Genomic DNA, 22552 nt, shown 5'->3' on the forward strand with positions numbered 1-22552 from the left:
TCTTCCTTGTTATAGGCTCCCTAAGCTTGGTGACATCCCTTTCTGCTTTCTGTTGCCTGAGTCATTGTGCTAAAACTTTTTGTGCTGTAGAGTTGTTATCATGAAACAGTTGTTTAACAGCAATCCTCCTCAACCCATGCATATTATCAAGGTAATCCCTTATTGTCTGTTTAGCATTCTGCACTCTTCTTCTGTGGGATTCCCTCTATTTTGCAATACTTTAACATTTGTTAGTCCCTCTAAATAATTCTTGTTACTTATTAACCATATCTCCCTTTCTTTTATTTCCACCCTGTTTTTTAAACTCCATTTTAATTTTATTCCACTCCATAGCTATATTTTCAGAGAAAATTTCCATCTTCTGTAATATCTCCTTGAATAATTTCCACTACCCATTCCTTAAATTCCTCTCTTTTCAGCAGATAGGTGGGAAAGTGCCAGAGTCTCATTTTTACTTCATTACCCTGTGTTTTTATTTTAGTTATTTTGGGGCATGATCTGAAATAGTTATTGGGTGCATATCAAGACCTTCAGTTAAATAAATGCACATGTTCCTGTGAAATGTAAATTCTGTCTAGCCTAGTCCAATTTTTGTATTTTGAAGAATAATATATACATTCACCCCAAAATCCAAGTACTGAATTCACATTTTCCATGCCAAATATTTTCATAAATTTCTTCAAAAATGTACCCTCCTTTCTAATATTTCCCATTCTGGGCCTCAAACACATCTTCACTGTTGCAGATCAAATTCTAATCCTCACCTATAAGTAATAGCCCTTCCTGAAAGCTGATTATTTCTCTCAGAATTTTCTTAAGCTCCATTATATCAATTTTTGATGGAATATAAGTACATGTCAGTATAATCCTCCTCCCTTGTAAGTAGCCCCTTAGTACCACAAATCATTTTGGTCCATATCTATCAATTTTGGCAACACCTTTGTCATTGCTTTAGCTGGTGTAGACATAAACACACACCACTTTCTTGCAGGATATTGTTGCTTCTCCTCCTTTTAAAATAATGTTAAACAAAATCTTCTAGATCTTTATCACTGTCTTCCTTCCTTACTTCAAAGCTAACAGAGGAATACCATTTGTTCCTGGAGACTTTGATGAGTGATTATACATCACCATTTTTATCTCATTGTTTCTTATCTTAACTGTTAGCTGTCGAGCCTCATCTACCTCTAACCTTAGCATAATTAAGTCTTCAATAAATATTTCCATTTGTGCTCATTCATCATGATTTCCGCATTTCTCTGCTTTGCACAAATTTTAATAACATTTCTGAAATATACCTATACAGGATCGCTAGTTATTTTTGTTGTTGTAGACTCCCTAAGTTTGGCAACAACCCTTTCTATTTTCCCCACATTTAAAACAACCTTGACTACAGACTCCACAAAAACTGCTTTACTATATATAACATGCAGTTTATATTATGAAATGTTTGATGCAAATACTAATAAGAGCAAAAAATGTTTTGCTTACAGCTACAATCCCACCTTTTAGTGCCATTCTAAACATTAATGACATAAAGGGGGTATATGCTTTACAGTCCATCTGCAAGTTCAGCAAAAGGCCATTTTTTAGCCAGAATTTCTTGCAAAACCATGTTTCACAAGCGCAATCTATACTTTGTAGTCTCCTACTTATTCACAGTTTTTCTTCCTGTTCATCTCCATGTCCCAGTATGAGACTCTGGTTCATGTCCAAGATACTTCTGATTCTTCAAGGATTTTTCTTTGGGATATTTTACTGACAAAGTCTATCTATGAACTTTGCTGTCAGAATAATGAGAAGCTTAGGCCTTCTTTGAGACCACCCTCCAGTGTCTGAACATATTTGAGGCGTGTAAGCATTCCACCACACTTAACTGATCTCAGTAAATGAACAAGTAAACTTATAATGAGGACACACAGAAGTGGAGAAAAAGGATAAATGAGTTAGTACTTTCATATGTTATCAGACAATTTTTTGATAAATGCAACCAATCCCCCCCTCCGACAGCCTTTAACGTTGATGCCCAACAACATGCCTCTTTAAATTAATCTCATTGAATTGTCTCTGCCTTTCTTCTTTTCCATTCGCACTTCCAGAGTTCCTTGAATTATTTGGGTATCACTGCTGTTTAGTCAATTTAGCCATCAAGCTCACTGAGATCCAAGTTGGCCCACCTCCATGATTATTCCTCTGGAATTTTGATTGGTCTTCTGTTTTGGGTTGAGGTCAGTCCTGTCCACTCCATTAATGATGTAATCTCTTGGCAGGAATTTCCCCTCCTGACTCTAGCTCAGGGATTTCTCTCTTGACTGACACTGTTTAATTTGGCATCAGTAACATTTTCTGTAAAGTATCATCCAAATCCAAAGACCCTGGTGAGACAGCTCCTGCAGGACATATCAGTGCTATTTCTATACAAACGTTTTCCATTTCTGCTATGGAAGTTCCTGGTTCCCTACTAAAGCTGCTGCTGATTTCTTTATTATAGGAAGCTAAAGCTTGTTTTGCTGAAAGCATTAGTCTCTTTAATCATCTTCATGCAGTGCAGAAAATATAAGCTTAATTTACATTACTACCAGCTTTAATGGATACACCAGTGGACTGATTGACGTTTATTTGATGTTCATTTAAAAACATAGCTGATGTAGTTTTATTTTATTTTTTTTTTAATAAACCAGAGTGTACTGTATGGAGTTGCATCTCACAAACTGTTTGCATCAGTTTTATATCAGGATCATTCTGGAGTCTGGCCCTTCAGTGTGCTCTCTGCACTGTAAAGTATAGGACAGTTCAGGATAGCTTTAAATTAATTTTGCAAGACTTTAAATAAAGTCTTCTTCCTGGACTGGCTGAAGGCGTCTCTCCACCACCTGCTCCACCATATTTTTAGCCAAGTCCCAAAGCCCACAGTCGGTGAGGTTTGCCAGACTGCCATATGAAAAAAGGTGCCTACATGACCCTCCCTCCAGACACTGTGAGGATGTCCGTGGCTGGTAGAGGATGAACACTCCCTGACCTAGGAGGATTGCAGTTGTGCTGCACTTAAGGATTCTGAATCTGTGGGAAAATAAACAGAAGTGGGAGAGAAACAAAATAAAGAAGAACAAAGGAATACATAATTAAACTATGAGCAAGAGAGAGGGAGGGTAGTGAGAAAAACAAGAAATGTACTCATATTGTAATAAAATCCTTGAAGTCTTTATTAACAGTTACTTTTTATTTTCATTAAAATTTTATTCAAATAAAAGAAAAGTCTTGGAAATGTTTAAGGAAACATGCGAACAAACAGTATATTGCTGTGAGATGGAGTTGATTTTCACATTTGTAGTCAACTAATAATGATTTTATATTTGTGTAACATGAGGAATGGTGATGCACTTCATATTTCTGACTGATATGGATTGTGTAGTGTTATGTACCGAAAGCAGTCTAGTGCTTTTTCCTGTATGAATTACTTCTGCATTTATTGGTACAAAATAAATAAGCAATATAACAAATGTTATATATTTCTTAAAAATTCTTTTATAAATGTAAATGATTGTTTATTTTTGTTATATTAATGAAAACCCTTGGTTAGTCTTTTAAATCCCCTGTCCTCTTAATTGCATATAATCTCCTCTTCAGTTGCATATAGAACACATAAAGGATCATTGTCTAACTACTTCAGATTTTTGATTTACAATGTTTCTGATATGATTATATTTTATATGCAGAAAGGCAGTGAATTTATTCTTGTACTTGCTTAAGATGTATGCTTAGTATGCTTAGTTATGTACACATTTGTACTGATTTTTAGGATATGCTTTCATTTGTTAAGGTGGAAAGCACCAAAGCACGCAATTTCATATTTTTATTGTACCTAATCCATTTGTGCTGTTAAGCATTTCTTGTTTGCAAGTTGAACTAGGATGACATGACTTTCATCCAGCTGTTAATGTAGTTGTCTGTACGCTTGTCTGTTTGGGGGATGGGTAGCATGCAACCTTTGGCAGTTTCTGCTTTCCACTTTGCCTTACATAACCTATTTGCAGTTTTAAATAATATCATGTGAAATTGATCTATGCAACAGACTTTAACCTTTATCTTAAAGAAACAAGCTATATAGAAACTGTATACACACACACACACACACACACACACACACACACACACACACACACACACACACACACACACACACACACACACACACACACACACACAAAGTTATGACATACTTCCAGTTCAACTTGTATTAAACCAAACATATTTAGTATTCATTATGGATTGACTAGAAATATATCATGCTTGAGTGTGTTTTTATAACTTGCTGCTTAATAATTATAAGCATGTAAGGTGGATTAAGTAGAAATACATACAGAAATTAACCTTCATTTTAAATTTCAAAGGTTGCTCACCAGGAGAATCGAGGGTATGAGTGCCCTGTCCTACACAGGTCGTCTCAAGGTCCTATCTCTGTACTCAGTCTCCTGCAGTCTCCTATGGGTTACTGAGAGGCAATCTATGCTTGGCATATAAGGCATTTCCAGATCCAGCCTTGATTGATCTCTTGCACATCCGCAAAGCATGCCCTACATAGATTGCCCCAAGGCCCTACCTCTGTACTCAGTCTCCTACAAGTTACTGAGATGCGATCTGTGGTGAGCATATAAAGTATTCTTAGATCCATCCCTGATGGAGCTTTTGCACATCAGTAAAATGAACAGCATTACAAACAGTAGATCCAGGGATTTACATTTTGCTTGCAGCATAAATAGAACATACTGGTGAGACAAATATGTGTATCAGTGGATCCCCATACTTTAGAATAGGCTCTCTATCCATGTAAAGCAGAGTCCATTCATAACCCTATTCAAATGTAACATTGACCATGGCATTGGAAATCGTAAACTCACTCCCATTCTGCTCTCCATGTCTCTTATAGACAAAGGCTGACAGTAAACATTCCCTAACTAACATACCCCTCCACATAACATTTTAGCAACCCCTAGCGTACATACTTCTCTTAACATTCCCTTCTAATTTATATGCACATTTTACAAGGGGGCGCAATTGGGTTGGGTTGTGCAGCTAGGATTGCAAAGGGCCTGGTAGTTGTTAGCCTAGTGTATGCCTGTGTACATAAATATTCATTCTGTGACTTTTTATTATCTAACCATTCTTCTCTCATGCGTCAAGTAACTCAGTTATCTAGAATTGGGAGATGTTTTTCGTGTTTCACTGTTGCAATCATCACTTGTGGGTTATCCCTGCTGGGTAGCCCTCGGCCGGTCCGAATACCAGAGTAAAGAATATCCCTCCTGCATCGGCAGCAAGTCACCTGAGACTGACGTTAGGTCATCAGGGCTACAAATGTCGGCAGCTGACACCATTATATCAGTCTTTCTTTCTGTGGAGCCTGAAGCAGAAGCAGTTTGCGAATGCGTCGGTCGGCCGTTGCCAGAGTGAGGAAGAAAACCTACTAAAGCTAAGTGCCCCGTTGGGGATCTTTTTCTTGCACATAACTGATGCCCAAAAAAGTAAATAATTGTATCTGCTGTGGAAAACAAATACCACACAGAAACTTCCATAATCTGTGTGTGACTTGTTTAGGCCCAGACCACAACATCCCCGGATGTCGGCTCTGTGCTGTATTTAATGCTAGGACCATCCATTGAAGAGCTGAATTTGTAGCCAGGCATTTCAGGGAAAATATTCGCCAGCGCAAAATGGTGTCTGTTGGTCAGTCTACAGTGAAGATCCCTAAAAAGAGAAAAGAGAAGGAAAGAGATAGACTACAGAAGGCTCGGCACACAGACGGCACAAACCTGAAATCAGCCAGCCTACCGTCCACTAGCACAGCGGAACTCAGTGAGGTGCCTACGCAGCCCCTGACAACAGCTGTATAGCCACTGCAGGCCTCTATCGAGACCCTTTTGGAGTCTGGTACACCGCTGGATCAGGCTTCTCCTTCCAAAATGTCGGTCATCAGCCCCACGGTTGGGTCCAGAGCCGCTTTGCAGGCACTGACTTCTGAGGAGGTCTTTTGGATGACTGACACCAGACAAAGACTGATGGCCATACCACCAGCCAAAACTGCACGTAGAACCATTGAATCACTGAGGCCTAACAGCAAGGCCACTTCTAGGAAAACTCATTCCTCAATGCTCAGTCACCCAATAACCCCCACCAAACCTGTTAAGTCACAGGAGTTATTTAGGATGGCTGAGGATTTTATCACTCTCATCAGAGGAAACCAGTCTTCCCAAGCTTCTCCAGCAAAAAGAAAAAGGGGCCTTTCTCCAGAGGTGCTTTCAGCGCCAGAGTCTGAAGACTCAGAATTTTTGGACTCAGACACTGAACAACAGCCTCTGACAGCCTTTGAGGATTCAGATGCTGAGGAATCCATTCATTTTGCATCCCCTCCTGAAGACCTCTCATTTGGGGAGACCTTAAATACCCTCAGAGAGGATTTCCATTGGGAAGCTCAGGATTACCCCCAATCAAAGAAGAGATTAAGAGAGCTCCTGGACTTACCACAGCACAAGCCCTTAGCCATCCCTGTCATTGTGGATGTAGTGGAGGATGTCTTCCTGGAGCCTGGCCTCACCCCTGATGCCCTCCCTCCTGCACCCAGAAAGCCTGATAGATATTATAGGGTGCCCGATACACATAAGTATTTATTCAAAAACCCTGCAGCCGACCCAGAGGTCATCACTCAGGGACTCAAGGGGGCTAGGGCCAGTACCTCCAAAAACCCAATACCCTCTGACAAGGAGAGCAGAGCCGTGGACCGATGGGGCAAAAAGGTATACGCTTCGGCTACCCTAGCCATTCTTTCTTTCAACTGCCACTTCAGTATGCTTAAATATCAACCGAACATGCTGGAATTATTAAAGCAGAAAATTTCCTCCTACTACCAGAAACCTGGGAGATCTGATGCATCCCATCTCTTAAACGACAAGACATTCCCTGCATTGCGGATTTGATGCTCTAGAAGCCTCTAGCAGGGCTGCTGTGTTGGGATCAGTCATTAGGAGACATGCATGGTTGAGAGAACAACCTTTGCCTCATCACGTTAAATCAAAACTTCTGGACACCCCCTTGAATAGGGAGCAATTGTTCAGCCCTAAAGCAGAGGAGGTGGTTAAGAAAATGGAGGATAAGGCCAAGCCCATACAGACAGTCAAGGACCTCCTACAGGTACGACCCCCCAGATGCAGTAGGAACTTTCCCACCAAACAATGGTCCTTTCCTGCCCATGCCAAAACTGTGCAAAGGAAAGGATGCAGAGATAGGCCTTCCAGGCAACAGCACCAAAGCCAGCAGAGGCCTAGATAGTGGACCTCTTCCACTCCTAGGTGAGGGAGTTCTACGTCCACTCCCTACCCTAAGGACTCACAATGACTCCCCCTCTCCCCTCTGCCACCCCCCCCCACAGGTTAAGAGGAAGGCTTTCCCTATTCATAGATAAGTGACAGACTATCACAGCAGATCAGTGGGTCCTAAAAATCATTTCCCATAGGTACAGAGTCGCTTTTAAAGAGAACCCAAGATTAACAGGTTATCCAGACATACCAGCAAATCAGAGGACAGAGGCCTCTCTGCCAAATTCAAAACATTCTTTGCTCAAGGGGCAGTGGTGCCAGTAACAGATGAACAAGTGGGAAAAGGATTTATTCAAGGTCGTTCCTAGTACCCAGAAAAGAGGGCACCTGGCACCCTATTCTAGACCTATCCAATTTAAACCTGCCCCTCCTAGTGCCAAAATTCAGAATGCTAACACTCCAAAAACTCTTGCCAATGCTGACACCAAATGCTTGACTAGTGACCCTAGATCAGAAAGATGCCTACCTCCATATTCCCATAAGCGAGTCCTGCAGGAGTTTTACTACGCTTCAGAGCAGGATCAGAGCACTTTCAATTCTCTGCTCTGCCCTTTCGCTTATCTACTGCTCCCAGAATCTTCACCAAGTGCCTGGCTCCTGTCATTGCCTTTTGCAGACAGAAGAACATACAGATTTACCCCTATCTGGACGACTGTCTCATCCAGGCGGACAACAGGGAGAAACTCCTGCAGGATCTCATTTTTGTCCAAACCCTTGTAACCTCTCTGGGATTTACCATCAACAAGGAAAAATCCCAGTTCCAGCCCACAAGACAGATAATCTTCTTGGGAGCTCTCTTGGACACATCCACCCAAAGAGCCTTTCTCTATCCAGGAAAAGAGAGCTTTCTCCCTCTCTACTTTTCCCAGTTAGTTCACAGGACACACCTCACAGCAAGGAAGTTTCTGCAAGCACTAGTGTACATGGCATCCTGCTGGTGCCCTTGGCCAGGCTACACATGAGGAAACCGCAATGGTACCTAAAAAAACCTATGGTGCCAACATGCTCAGTCACTGGAACTACAGCTACCTCTGATTTCCTGCTTAAGGAAGGAACTCCTATGGTGGGCAGAAGTCTGTACCCTGAACAGGGGTCTACCATTTACCACCCTTCCCCAGGGCCAGACCATCACCACAGATGCCTGAGACATGGCCTGGGGGGCTCACTTAGGAAACATGTGCACTCAGGGCACTGGGATCAGAGGGATCTAGCCCTCCACATCAACCTGAAGGAAATGATGGCGGTGCACAGAGCTTTAACAGGTTTCTAGGCCAACTTCAGACCAGGAGTGCTCTTGATCAAAACAGACAACACCACAGTCATGTGGTACATCAACAAGCAGGGGGGGAATTCACTCCTACCCCCTTTGTCGTCTAGCCATGCTAATCTGGCAGACTGCCTCAATGTTGAGACTACATCTGATAGCCCAGTACATCCTAGGGGAGCACAACACCATAGCAGACCACCTCAGCAGAAGTGTCCTGAACCCCCACGAATGGCAGCTACAAAAGGAACCTTTCTCAGCATCATATGCCTCTGGGGAATGCCAGAGGTAGACCTCTTTGCATCCATAGAAAACAGACAGTTGACCAGGTTCTGCACCAGGGAGTTCCACCCACGAGCTTAGAAGGTGGATGCTGTCTCCTTCCACTAGGGCAACCTGTTTGTGTAAGCCTTCCCTCTCTTCCCAATGATTCCCAGGGTACTTCTAAAGATCAGGGAGGAAGGGCCAAGAGCTATACTCATTGCCCCAAACTGGCCCAGGCAGCACTGGTACCCCTTGCTCCTAAGCCTGACCAAGGAGCAACCCATGGGCCTGCCTCTCACAGAAAAAGTGCTAACCCAAGAAAAAAGGTCACTACTGCATCCAAATATTCAAACACTCAGTCTATCCGCATGGCTTATACCCCAGAGGCAGATATCAGGCCAGCTTTGAGCAAGTAGGTTCTGGATATCATTAAGGAGGCCAGGAAGCCCAGCACCCAGAAATCCTACTCTGCAAAATGGAAAGGATTTACTGCCTGGTGCCATGCTTAGGATACAAGTAGCACCTATGCCACTCTCAGTTTGGTTCTAGATTACCTGGCGGAGCTTGTGAAAAGGGATTATTATACTTCTCCATCAAACTTCATGCCTCAGCTATCTCTGCTCATTCCCCCACAGAAAAACCCTTGTTCTCTCACCCCCTGTTAAAACAATTCCTTAGAGGGGTGTCACACATCAGACCACCTAGAAGGCTACCCACTCCTGCATAGGACCTGAATTGGGTACTGGAAAAAAATGACTTTACCTCCTTTTGAACCAGCTGCTTCAGCAAAAAGAAAGCACCTCTCTTGGAAGACTGCCTTCCTGCTGGCCATAACCTCAGCCAAGAGGGTTTCCGAGCTGCAGGCCCTCATAGCCATTGAGCCCTTCATTATCTTCCATGCAGACAGGGTGTTTCTTAGAACCAGTCCCTCCTTTATGCCCAAGGTGGTATCTAATGTGACTCTTAATCAGGCTGTCCATCTCCTTACCTTCTTTCCAAACCCATAAAATAGGGGGGAAAAGATCCTACACACAGATGTGCAAAGACAGCTTAGATACTATCTGGATAGGACCTGGTCTTTCAGAAAGACTGGCCAGCTGCTGGCCAGTTTCACTCCAGGGGCAGAGGGGAAACCTATATCCACGTGGACCATTTCTAAATGGATATCACACTGCATCCATTTCTGCTACTCCTCCCATGGGAAAATACTTCCCAAACCTGTCCGAAGCCATTCCACTAGGGCAGCATCAACTTCCACTGCCTTCCTCAGAGGTATCCCTACCAAGGATATTCTAGAAGCTGCCACCTGGATATCTGTTCACACCTTCACAAAAAACTACCAACTGCCACTTTACTCCAAATCCTGGGCAGGCTTCAGTCCTGCAGGGCACAGTGGCTTCCACTTAGAGCAGTGCAAGCCTATTCTTCAACTGCTTCCCTTCCTTCTTTCCACCCTACTTTTCAGCTTTGGGAATCTTCCCACAAGTGATGACTGCAACAGTGAAACATGAAGAACATAGTACAGTTGTGTACACTTACCATAAATGTAGATGTTTGAGTGTATTCACTGTTGCAGTCATGTTTCTCTCCCTCCTTTCCCCTTTTTTGTTTCCTTCATGTCTAGTTATACCTAATGGCTAACCCCAGGTTGGCCTTCTTCAGGCCTTCTGGGCAGGGCTCCTATAGGTTGGGGGCAAGAAAAAACTGATGTAATGGTGCCAGCTGCCTCCCTTTATAGCCCTGACGACCTGCCGTCAATCTCAGGTGACCTGCAGCCAACGCAGGAGGGATATTCTTTACTCTGGTATTCGGGCAGGCCGAGGGCTACCCAGCAGGGATAACCTACAAGTGATGACTGCAACAGTGAATACACTCGAACATCTACATTTATGGTAAGTGTACACAACTGTACTTTTCACAATCACCTTCAGGATTTAGCCTGACATATAAACCTTTTCCAACTTGTATGGACCCTCCTCTTTTACCCACAGTGCTGTGCAAATAAGAATCTCTCCCAAGATCTCTTTTTCCATGTGTAGAGATGGTTACATCTATAAATGGCACCAGGCTACTGTTTTGTTTGTTGTTTTTTTAAGGATATTGTCATCATTTTTATTTGTAGTTCTGTCAAAAAAGTAATTCTTTCTGCTTGGTTAGTTCTGAAATCAGTGTCATCTGCTGTTAGGTCAGTACTTGCAGTTTTATTCCGTATATTTGATAAAGATGTCACCACCCATTCTTGACATTCACCGTTTTCTTTATTTGTTTAGAATCTTTGCAAGTGTACATTTAATAGTAATTTAGCAGCCTGTTAAGTAAGCAGGGTTTCATGTGTATATGATGTGTTGTTTTTTTTTTTTTTTTCACTTCATGGTTCTTTTAAACAAAGTTCTGTGGATATAAGCTTGACAGTTTGAAAAGTAAGTATTTAATTAGAAATGTTCCAGTGCTCCAGGGTCTTAAGCTTAACTCCTTCATGGCATTCTTGTTAGATAATTATGTTTTATTTCAGTCTGTTTTAGTTTCTAGGTTGGCTACTTTGGTACTTTTAGGGTTCTGGTATGTCAGTTTTGAAATGAATCAAATGGATTTTAGTTCTTTTTTTAGTCTTTCTCACCATCCTGTTTTAGATTTTGGTGTCATTTGAGGTGTTTTATCTGTACAGCTCAAGGCCAACTTAACATCTTTTGATTTTATACTTGGTCTTCAGGATCAACCTCATGTTTAGACTTAAAAGCAGTTTTAGGTTTGACATCTGCCTTAGGATTAGAGGTTGAACCTCCAGGCTATCCTAAGAATCAGCACTTCTTGCCCATAACTCATCATTAGGTTGAAGCTGACCTCAGCCTTTACCATTATTCATTAGTTCTGTTTTTGAGGTCTTCCCCTGCACTGAGATATGGAGGATGGTCTTGAGATCAACCATTGCAACTCCAGTGTTGACTTCCTGGACTTCTAGGTCAGGTTGCTGGACTCAAGACTTCTGTATGAGTGTTTGATTTTGATTATTTTAAACTAGAGCTGTCTGTCAGCCATTTGGGGTTAGTCTGTTAGGGCCAACCCATTCAACCCCAGCACACATTCAGATGGATTCTAACCCCAGTTTATTTATATCTCTGGATTTCCATCCCCTTTCCTTTTATGAGGAGAGGTGTTTTAAGTGCTGAATCTTAATTTTAGCACTGCCCTTTTTAAATTTTAGGCAGAAACAATCACTTACTTTGTGTTTGTTCAAGTGCGTGTAAGTCTTTGGCTGAATCCAGCACCTTTGCTTTCATCACTTTCCTTTTCTGTCAGTGGGAGGTTAGTTGACAAAATGTAGTTTTACATCAGATTATGTCATTTTTGTCTGAGAGTAGAACTTTCACTTCTTGTCAGTTAAAGTAAGTGTTCTGTTTTGATATAAAGTTTAGTTTATGACTTAAACCTTCACTTTTCACTGTCTTAGATAACCACAGATGGGGTATAGCTAATGGATGTATAGCTCTTCTATTGTTATGAAATCAGTGTATCAGTGTAAGGGTATAATTCTTTATAATATTAGAATAGTTGGTAAGGGATGACCTGACCTTCAAAATAATCACTTTGGACTACCCGTAGTTACACAATGAATATAGCAATAACCCACGCCTGGGTGTGGGTAATGCTGGATTTACCCACGGTTGGTGTGGTTTGGTCATGAGGACGAATTCCGAGTGGCCAAACAAAGACAACTGTGGGTAAATCCAGCATTATACACACCCAGAAGTGGATTATTGCTATTATACAATGACATTATTTAAGAAAAAAAATAATTAGTTTTCTTAAATAATGGCATTGTATAATGTCTCCTTGCTGCCCTTCCACAGCTTTCTGGTATACTGCAGTAGTTCTGATGTACTGCGCATACATATGCTTACGCTGTACATCAGAGCTGTGGGTGGAAGCAACGGAGAAAGCAAGATCTCTGTTGCTTTTTAGAAACTGTCTCGCTATGTTAAAGGAGTTTAACATAGCGAGACAGCTTTAAAAAAAGCAAAGGAGAATCTCCGTTGCTTTTTTTAAAGCTGTCTCGCTATGTTAAACTCATTTAACATAGCGAGACAGCTATAAAAAAAGCAACGGAGAAAGCAAGATCTCCATTGCTTTTTACAAAGTGTCTCGCTATGTTAAAGGAGTTTAACATAGCGAGACAGCTTTAAAAAAAGCAATGGAGAAAGGAAGATTTCCATTACTTTTTTTAAAGCTGTCTCGCTATGTTAAACTCCTTTAACATAGCGAGACAGTGTGTAAAAAGCAACGGAGATTTTGCTTTCTCCATTGCTGTAAAAAAAGACATACTAATGGAAAAAGTCCGGGCAACCAGACCTTTTTCCATTAGTATAAGTCTAATTTACAACGTGCACGCTGACCAATCAGCGTGCACATTTTGGAATATTAATGGGGAGTCGTTGTATAATGTATATCTTTTAATTGTTCTTCAGAAGGTGTGGCTTTTGTTCTCATTAGGCACCTAGAAAGTGTGCTGACTTCTGGAATTCCATGTTGATTGCACCTAATGGCACTGGCAACCCTTGTTAGCACATGTTCCAAGAACATATTGTTTCACTGAAACAATACTAACTTGGTAGCTTATTTTCCTGTAGATGTTCAGGATTCGTACTTAATTTGCAATCTCCTCATTCCAGCATAATACAATCTTAGCTGTTCATAAACTCAAATAGTGGTAACCACCGTTGTCTATCATATTAAGAGGGTTGTCTTTCTCTTTCTCTCTCCTGTCTCTGTTTGCTCTTTTCCTAGTGTGTCTAACTCTATCCCCTATGACATTATGATTTCTCTTATATATGCATGTCATCCTTGTATATCTCCTGTTACTGCTGGGCCATCTTTTCTCTTTCCTAAACTGCTTTTAGCTATATTACTATTCAAAATAGGTACTTCTTTCTGAAGGATCACATTGTTATAGTGCAGATCTGTTCTCAGACAGTCTACCTTATCCACCTTGGCGGACAGTCCTAAATGAGTTAATTGGCTCCTGCTTCAAGTAGATGTTTAGTTTTATGGTTATGCATTGCTATCACCTTAGTTTTTTTAGAGGAACAAATTAGATTATTACCTGTCACAGTCGTTTTGTCCAGGAGGTTCACTGATGTGTATAGGTTGTCAGATGAATTTCAGAGCATCAGGCAATTCCTAGCACCTTTGTACATTCTTTTTGTGTATCTCAGAGGAATCAGAATTTCTACCCTTAATACGTTTATCCTGCAGGACCTTCAGTCATACAGGAATAGCATTCATATATTAACATAAAATATCCTATAGGACCCAACATGATATATCCTGTAGGACCCAACAGTGGTCCCATAGGTACATCTTTAAATTCTCACCTTTTGTTTTTTTCCATAAAATTTCTGTCTGCACTTGTTTCTAGAAAGATTAAAAATCCAGACTTTTTAAGTTGCTTGCAGCAGTATGATTTTGCAGACAGGATTATGTCCACTGTGAATAATGTCTCAAAATGAGGATGTAAAATCTTCTCCCCCAGATTAGAGGACGACATGCGTCTGCTGGGTATAGTCTAGTTACTGCTCATAACCCTACTGTTTGTTCAGGAGTCCTGTTTTAGTGAGTAATTGAGGTATATTTCACATAATATATTTCTCCACACAGCACAAGCAGGTATACACTTCTCACAATGCCGTGTTTTAAGTATTTCTGCCACGGTGGTGTAGCGGTAGCAATGTTGCCTCATAGCAAGAGGCTCTCTCCCATTCGATTCTCGGCTTGGGTTGGGAGTGCCTTCTGTGTGGAGTCTGCATGTCCTTCCCGCGGTCGAGTGAGCATTTGAAAGACATGCGCTGAATGGGTGTGCCTTCGTTGAAGGTTGGTCATTGGGCTGGCAACTCGACACCATAAAAACCAACTGCCAATCATTAGCAGACTGGAGTTCTGCTGTGGTGACCCCTAACCGGGAAAAGCCGAAAGACAAACAACAACAACTTGTCTGACCTCAGATTGCCCTGTCTCATGCCCACTCCAACATCCCATCTCATAAATTGTGATTCACGTGTGTTTTTTTCTCATTTAACCTCATCTGCACAAACAGTCTGTGCAGATAGTTGTTGTACATTGCCTGCCAGTTGGAATCGAACTTCATAATTATACTGGATGTTACATTGTCCTTCCCATCAGTATCCCATTCCTCCATGCTGTCAGTTACACAGTGACCTAGCTTTTGGCCAAGCAGACCATTTCCTGAGTACCTTCACCTTACTTTTTAAGTGGCACTTAAATTTAGTTTATATTTGCTCTGAAATCTCTATATCAGCCTACTGTTGGTGTATCTTGTTTCCTAATTAGCCCCCAGTGCTGTGTTTCCTATTAAACTTCTTTCTATTTATTAGCCATTTCCTCCTTTCCTTTCTTGGAAAGACTTTCTGGCAGCAAAGTGTCCTTTTTTTAGCACGTTGTCCTTCATAGAGAGTGTTTTTCAGAGTCTGTCCATTCCATAGGACCCTTATCTAGCAGGCAGGTGGCATAGTTCCCTGGCCATGTATATATGCTACAGTGCATTCTCTATATCTTCCTACTCATGGGCATAGCACTTCTACTACCATTTTCTCCGTAACCTTCAAAACCATAGGAAAAGTTTGCTGCTAAGTCCATTCTGGCAGCACTATCTGCCCTGAAGTACCCTTTCCTGCATTTGGTCTTCCTTTGGATTTAAGGCAATTAACCTACTGCACCTTTCAGACAGCTAATTTAGACACTTTCAGATTATGTCATGTAAAATCCCTTTATGATCATTTTCAACCATACTTTTCTGTATGGTCATCCGTTTATCTTGCCTGTCCAGGTTATTTCTCTGACTACTGTATGATCACTTAATTCCCAGTTCTTTTTCAAGACAGTCCCTTCTGAACACTTTTAGAGCATTCACTGCATGCTAGTTGACACCTCTTGTTTGGTAACATTCCATCCTTCCTCTTTCCATGTTTCCTTAGTGCTGTACAAGGTTACCTGTCTGGCACGATTAAGTTTATACTCCCCTTGTCAGTAGTCTGCATAAGGCTTCTGCAATTGGACTTAACATGTACCTTGACACTAGTGCTTCCATTAAGTGAGTATTAGAACCGACCTCTTATTTTAACTGACCTAACAGAGTAGATGTTCATTGTATCTTACACTTGCCACAAACCCCTCAACTGCCCAGAGTTTTCCACAATGTTCAGAATTTTGCCTCATGTTTTTGGTCTGGTCCTCATACAATTTGTGATATTCTGGCAAATCAATGAGTGTTGAAGTCACTAAATAATGACATGTATTTGAGTTTCTGACATTATATCCTTCAGGAAATGTATCCTAATACATATCCTGTTGTTCTAGCAACTTTCAAAGTTTGTAGGAGCAATATTTAAAATCTGTCCTTATTTTTGGGCCATTGTTCTCCCATTATTTTAGGTTTTTTTTTTTTTTTTTGAGCTAAGAGTTTTAGAGGTATGATATGCCCGTATATGCTTCTCATCTGTGGTTCTGTTCTGTTCTTGTTGATGTGTGCAGGTATGTGTACAGAGGAGTTCCAGACTTGGCTTTGGCAGGCTTTATATGTATTTCTATCTTGGCACCAATTTCTCAGTCAAGAGAGTTTATGACAGATCATATCTGAGATTCTGTTATACTGTCTGCCTCTTTTTGTCTCTGTACATTTTCCTTTAGCTGTAGTCAGCATGTAGTCAGAGACCCCCTGTTGCACTCAGATCTGTCTTGCACTTCAACTTTGCCTGTTTCCTGTTGCTAAGATGTCTGCATTTTAAACTTTTTTCTGATTAAGTTCCACCACATCAGGCATTGCATAAACTTTGTAGTGTCACTTTTCATTTCACAGACACCCAAATAGCAGTATATTAACTGTGTTTCTTTGTGTTGATACATCACACTAAGCCCATTTGTGTATGTTAAGATTGTTTATGTAGTCTTCTTCAAAAGTAATCTAATGGACCTGAGACTAGAAGTACATCTGATTGTTGCATGCATCACAGACTTTACTGAAGATAATATTACATTACAAAAATTGATTTTGTTCCATGCAAATAAAAATACTGGTTTTAACTAAGCAACATTTTTATTTTTTTTTAACATAGGTTGAGAAACTAAGATGCATAGCTTCATCTTCAGTATTGTATGGAAATATCCAATGAACAGTTAGCTTGCTAAAATTTCACAAATTTAAATAGAAATACATTGTCCTTGGGAGCAGAGCCTCTGCAAGCCCCCTGCTTAACTTGTTAATGTCAGATCTAATGCTAGGTAGTCAAATCTGCAGCAGAATAAAACAATTTTTTTCTGTCTGCTGTCCGTACTGGTAATGTGTCCGTACTTTCCTGTTATAAACTTAGAAAGTAGCTAAAATAACAGGATTTGTGTTCACCTGCATTTTCTGAAGAATACTTAGTCTGAAACTGAAATGTATGCCATAATTTAGTGACTTCAGTCCTCAGAGATTTGTCCGAAACCAAAGATTTTATGAGAACAGACCAAACATAACAGACAAATATCTGAACAATTTGTGAAAATTTGGACATTTGAGAGGCATTGCAAGGTGAGTGTAAACATAAGAGACTGTGTTATACTGTCTTTCTGACAGCACTCGCTAAGTGCTTTATGGGTTTGGAAGCCAGTAAAAACACAGCATTTTTTTCGGTAAGTAGTAGTACTTGAAGCAGATAAAGCACCCTACACTACAAAGAATTATGATCGTATCTCCAATCATAACCCTTTATTATGTGTTCTCGACGTGAATGTCAAGATTCGCCTCTCGAGCTTCCTCTCAAGAGGTGAATTTGTTGGCATCCATGTCTCGAACACATAATAATCAGGTTATGATCAGCGATCCAGTCATAGTCCTCTATATTCAATCTTTCTTAACCAGGTAAGTGGGCTGATCCTTGGATCCAACCATGACTCTAGCCTAAATGGTAGCAACAATTTATATAAAGTAAGCAAAATATGATGCAACACAGGTGCAAATATTCAATTAGTAAATAACGTGTCAGAGTAAGTGTGCAGTATGACAGATATTAAAATTAAGAAAGTCATTCAAACTGCTAGACAAGTAGGAGTAATAAACATATCCTTAGTAGGTGTGTCAGCTACATGGTATAGTCCACATATGCCATTGTCCATCATACCTCTTAACTTCGCAGAATATCCAGATTTTTGCCTAATACATTTGGTCTGTTCCTCATGCAGTTTCTGGTTTTCTGGCAAATCACTGAAGACTGAAGTCACTACATGACAGATATATGAGTTTTAGACTTCACATCCTTCAGAAAATGCATGTTAATAGAAAACCTGTTATTCTAGCAACTTTCTAAGTGTATAAGAGCAGTATTTAAAGTCTGTCCCTATTTTGGAGCCTTTGTTCTCCCATTATTTTTGTCTTAAGAGCTTGAGAGGTAAGTTGTCCATTCACAGTTGTAAACTTTGAAACTCTCTCTTTAAATAAATAAATCTGGTATCAAACAAAGATGTGGCTGATTCAGCAACTGTAGAACATTAAAAAAATCACAAAAAGAGTTACAACATACCCTCAGCTCTGAGCATTAAAAACTATAGCACTTTATACATTATGGGAGAGATTCAGAATGAAGAATGCTTTGTATTTTTTTTTTTTTTTTTTTGAGAACAGAATGCACTTAGGTGCTAGAGTCCATTTAATGAATGATAATGAATCTTTGTACATGATTAGTTGAGTTATGTAATTTGGCATGTGCCCTTAAACAGTTCTAACTCTGAAAAAGATCACCGAGTCTGAAAAGAGTAAGGCTAACTCTCAGGACAGAAAGCATACTACGCTGCCTAAATCACAACATCTGACAGATACACGTTACAACTAATTATAACTACAAGCTTTTTATGTGTTCCCTACGTTCCCTCCTGAATACACTGCTGTATTTTGGTGATCCTTACCTGCTGGATAGGCTGTTCCATGACTATGTTGCAGCTTTGGAGAATGCTACATCTTTAGGGAATAGACATTGGGATAGTCCCTCCTCCATGCTTTAAAAGCTGATTTCACCAGAGCTATTTTGTCAGTTAGAGGCTTAGAAAGGCATTGTTCAACCAATGTTTTCAGTCACCGAGTAACTTAAAGTTGTGTCACACTGTCAGCAGCATTGTTCCTTGACATACTGCAGTCAATGGCTTGAAAGAGTCCCTTGTTATCTTCCAGCAGAAATAACATTTTTGGCTGTAGCATGTATGCAATTTGCATACCCTCAAAGCAAAGTTCTGAATGATGGACTTGTGATATACTGTTGTCCTGATTTGTTTTATTTGTTTACTTAGCATTATTTTTTTATGGCATTTGTAGATGACACGTACCTCACGTAAGCTTAATGACATGTTTAAGATGCTGTCATTTCTGCAATGAGACTTTATGTAATAGTTTGTTTTAAGCAGTGTTAATGCAGATGGTAATTTATTGAATGAAAGGTTTTGAAGATGATAGCATTTGGATTAACTCTTATTTTAATCTTTCAACAGGTGTTTGCTTCAGAATGGTAAGATGATAAAAAATTGAGGAAGACGTATGAAATGGATGTACAGATTCTCATATTTCTTGGTGTATAGTCTACTCAGTTTTGTCACCTTTCAAGAAGTTATCTTTCAAACTGAAATAACACCTTAAAGTCCTGCTTAACATCTGCTTTCACATTGCATTGTGTAAATAATTAAAAAATAAGTACATACATGCTTGCGTATGTATTAACATAATAATATGTATGGGCGTGCGCATGCAGACACACACACACACACACACACACACACACACACACACACACACACACACACACACACACACACACACACACACACACGTCTATGCAACTTGAACTACAGAACCCTGAGGATCAGTGTGTTCTTGTGCTTACAGCTAATATTTGAAATGTGGTGATCCTTCCTATAAGGGTGCTGCAGCTATTCAAGCAGTACATTAATTATAAGGTGGCTTATAATAACATTATATGATATATAATGTAATAAGGATGTATACACCTGAAAGGTTGGAACACTGTGTCTTCCCTTAGTTTTATTATTTGGTACATAATGTCTCCCATGCATGTGCCATAGAGAGGAATATGTTCATAATCCCAAAGGACAAAAATACTGGCAACACAAATATTGACCACATAAGGTTGAAACACAAAATCCTGAATGACCTAAAAAACATCATTTGCAGGGAGGCATACCCCCACATGGAGGGCTGTACCCCTCATAACCCCTGCAACTTGTATATATATGTATAGGATCATAGGAGATTACTAGGCTAATGGCTCTGGAGCCCTTATAAGCCTAGCCAAGATTTTATCCCCAAAAGAGAAACCTCAATCAACATCTGTCACCCCTGTCAATGAGGGATACAAGTGGAACCCCTGGGACAAATTTGTGGTTGCCTAGCCACTCATCAAGGTTCCGCTTGAAGAGTGTCAGCGACATACTTTGTTTGATGTGTATGGGAAGTCTATTCCAGAGACGGGGTAGCCTTTGGGAGACAAACCTGTCTCTCCAGCAGGTTTTGTTAATGTCACATATTAGATTTAAGCCTTTCATATGGGTATTACATGAGGAGTTAGACTTACGGATATGGAGCATCTCTGGTAGAGCAGGGTCTGAGATTGCCTTGTAGGTGAGACACAGATCACCTCTGAGCAATCTGTATGATACAGAGTAGAGTGATAGTGATTTAAGCCTGTCCACATTGGACAGGTGTTGGAAGCCATGGATTCTCTTTGTGAGGTATTTCTGTGGCCTTTCAAGTTGGTGCAGGTGTTTGGAGAGGTACATACCAAACTGGGCATTGTACTCAATTATTGGCCTTATGAGGGAGGAGAATAGAGAAGTAATAACCTCCTTTTTTTCTGGATGCAATCCCTTTACTTATGAGATGAACCAAGTAAAAGGCTTTTCTGACAACTGTCGCTACATGATGGTCAAATGTGAGATTGTTGTCAACTTGTGTACCCAGGTCTGTCACCACAGGTTGTGTGCTTAGGGGGTTGCCACTAATGTGGTAATCAGTAGGGGCCATGTTTTTACCAAATGGTATGATAATACATTTTTTTTTGCCTTTAACTTAAGGCCATGACTTTGGCACCAGTCATTTGTTGCTGTGAGACCCTCTTGATGTATGTTAACATCATTTGGGGAGTAAATGACTGCACCCAACTTACAGTCATCTGCAAACGTGGTCAGCCATGGGCCTTTTGTCTTTGCCTGGACCTCTGAGAAGTAGATGTCAAACAATAGGGGTCCCAGGACAGATCCCTGGGGGACACCACTCGTGAAAGGTCTGCTATCGGAAATAGTGGCACCTATTTTGACCTTGTGGATCCTATCAGTGAGCCAGTTGGCCACCCACCTGATGAGATAAGGATTTACACCAAGTTCTGTTAGCTTTTTGATGATGCCCGAGTGGGGGATTGTGTCAAAGGCTTTGGTCAAGCCAAGGTAAGCTGTATGTACTGATTTTCCCTCATCCAGTGCCTTGGTGACAGTCTCAAAAGAGTCAACCAGGTTCAACAGGCAAGATCTGCCCTTGATGGATCCAAACTGGGTGGGGTCAAGTGCTTGGAGATTGCCCATGTCCTTGTTTATGAGGTCCATAATAATGCGCTCCTTGGCCTTACAGATCAGACTTGTCAAGCTAATGGGGCAATAGTTTCCAGGGTCACTAGTGGCACCACTTTTGTGCAAAGGGATGACAATGGCAGTTCTCCACTCTGCCAGAATGATGCCTGTACTTAGGCTATGGTTGAGTAGGGTGCTCAATGACGAGGCTAGTTCTTGCTGGAGATGTTGCAGAATACAGCCTGGGATACTATCACGTCACATGGAAGCTGTGTTCTTTGCCTTGGATAGGGCCTTTAACACTTGATATATGGAGATGTGAGGTGTGGGGCAAGTATCGGGGATGTTGATTGGGCCTTGGGGGGAAGGGGGTTGACGTTTGCACTGAGCCTGTCTGCTAGTAGGTTGGCTAAGTCAACAGGATCAGTGTAAGTGGTACCATCATACCTTTCAACTGTACAGATTTTCGCAGAATGTCCATATTTGTGCCTCATATTTTTGGTCTATTCCTCATAACAATTGTGTTTTTTGACAAAAAAGTGGGATGATCTAAGGACTGAAGTCAATAAATAATTATATGCATTTGAGTTTCAGACTTTATATCCTTCAGAAAATGTATGGTAACACAAATCCTGTTCTTCTAGCAGCTTTCTAAATTTACAAGAGCAATATTTAAAATGTGCCCCTATTTTTTGGCCTTTTTTCCCCCATTTTGTCAGGCTTTGTCCACATTTCTTGCACAAGAGGTTGAGAGGCATGAGTACCACTAAGAATTAATTCGGAACAAACCTGGGTTTTGCCATGGAGGTTTCTGATGTAACTGAAAAAGGCTTTGTGGTTAGCATTTGTTGTGTATGGATATATATATATATATATATATATATATATATATATATATATATATATACACACACACACACACACACACACACACACACACACACACACACATATATATATATACCCAGTCCTTGCTGTGCAACAATTCTCGTGCAACAAGCCACTGGATTTTTAGTACATCTAGAAAGCCGTTAGTAAATAC

General features: G+C 40.6%; 1 protein-coding gene across 1 annotated transcript in view; it reads left to right on the forward strand.

Moving 5' to 3' along the window:
* Window positions 1-22552, forward strand: part of ACYP2 (acylphosphatase 2) — a 314111-nt gene that overhangs the window by 70526 nt on the left and 221033 nt on the right. Inside the window, exon 2 of the mRNA XM_044060241.1 lies at window positions 19426-19442. Coding sequence (XP_043916176.1) covers window positions 19426-19442 — 17 coding nt within the window. The remainder of the gene's footprint in view (window positions 1-19425; window positions 19443-22552) is intronic.

The sequence above is a fragment of the Protopterus annectens genome, chromosome 1.part2 (genome assembly GCF_019279795.1).
Source record: "Protopterus annectens isolate FY-2018-M chromosome 1.part2, PAN1.0, whole genome shotgun sequence".
NCBI lineage: Eukaryota > Metazoa > Chordata > Ceratodontiformes > Protopteridae > Protopterus > Protopterus annectens.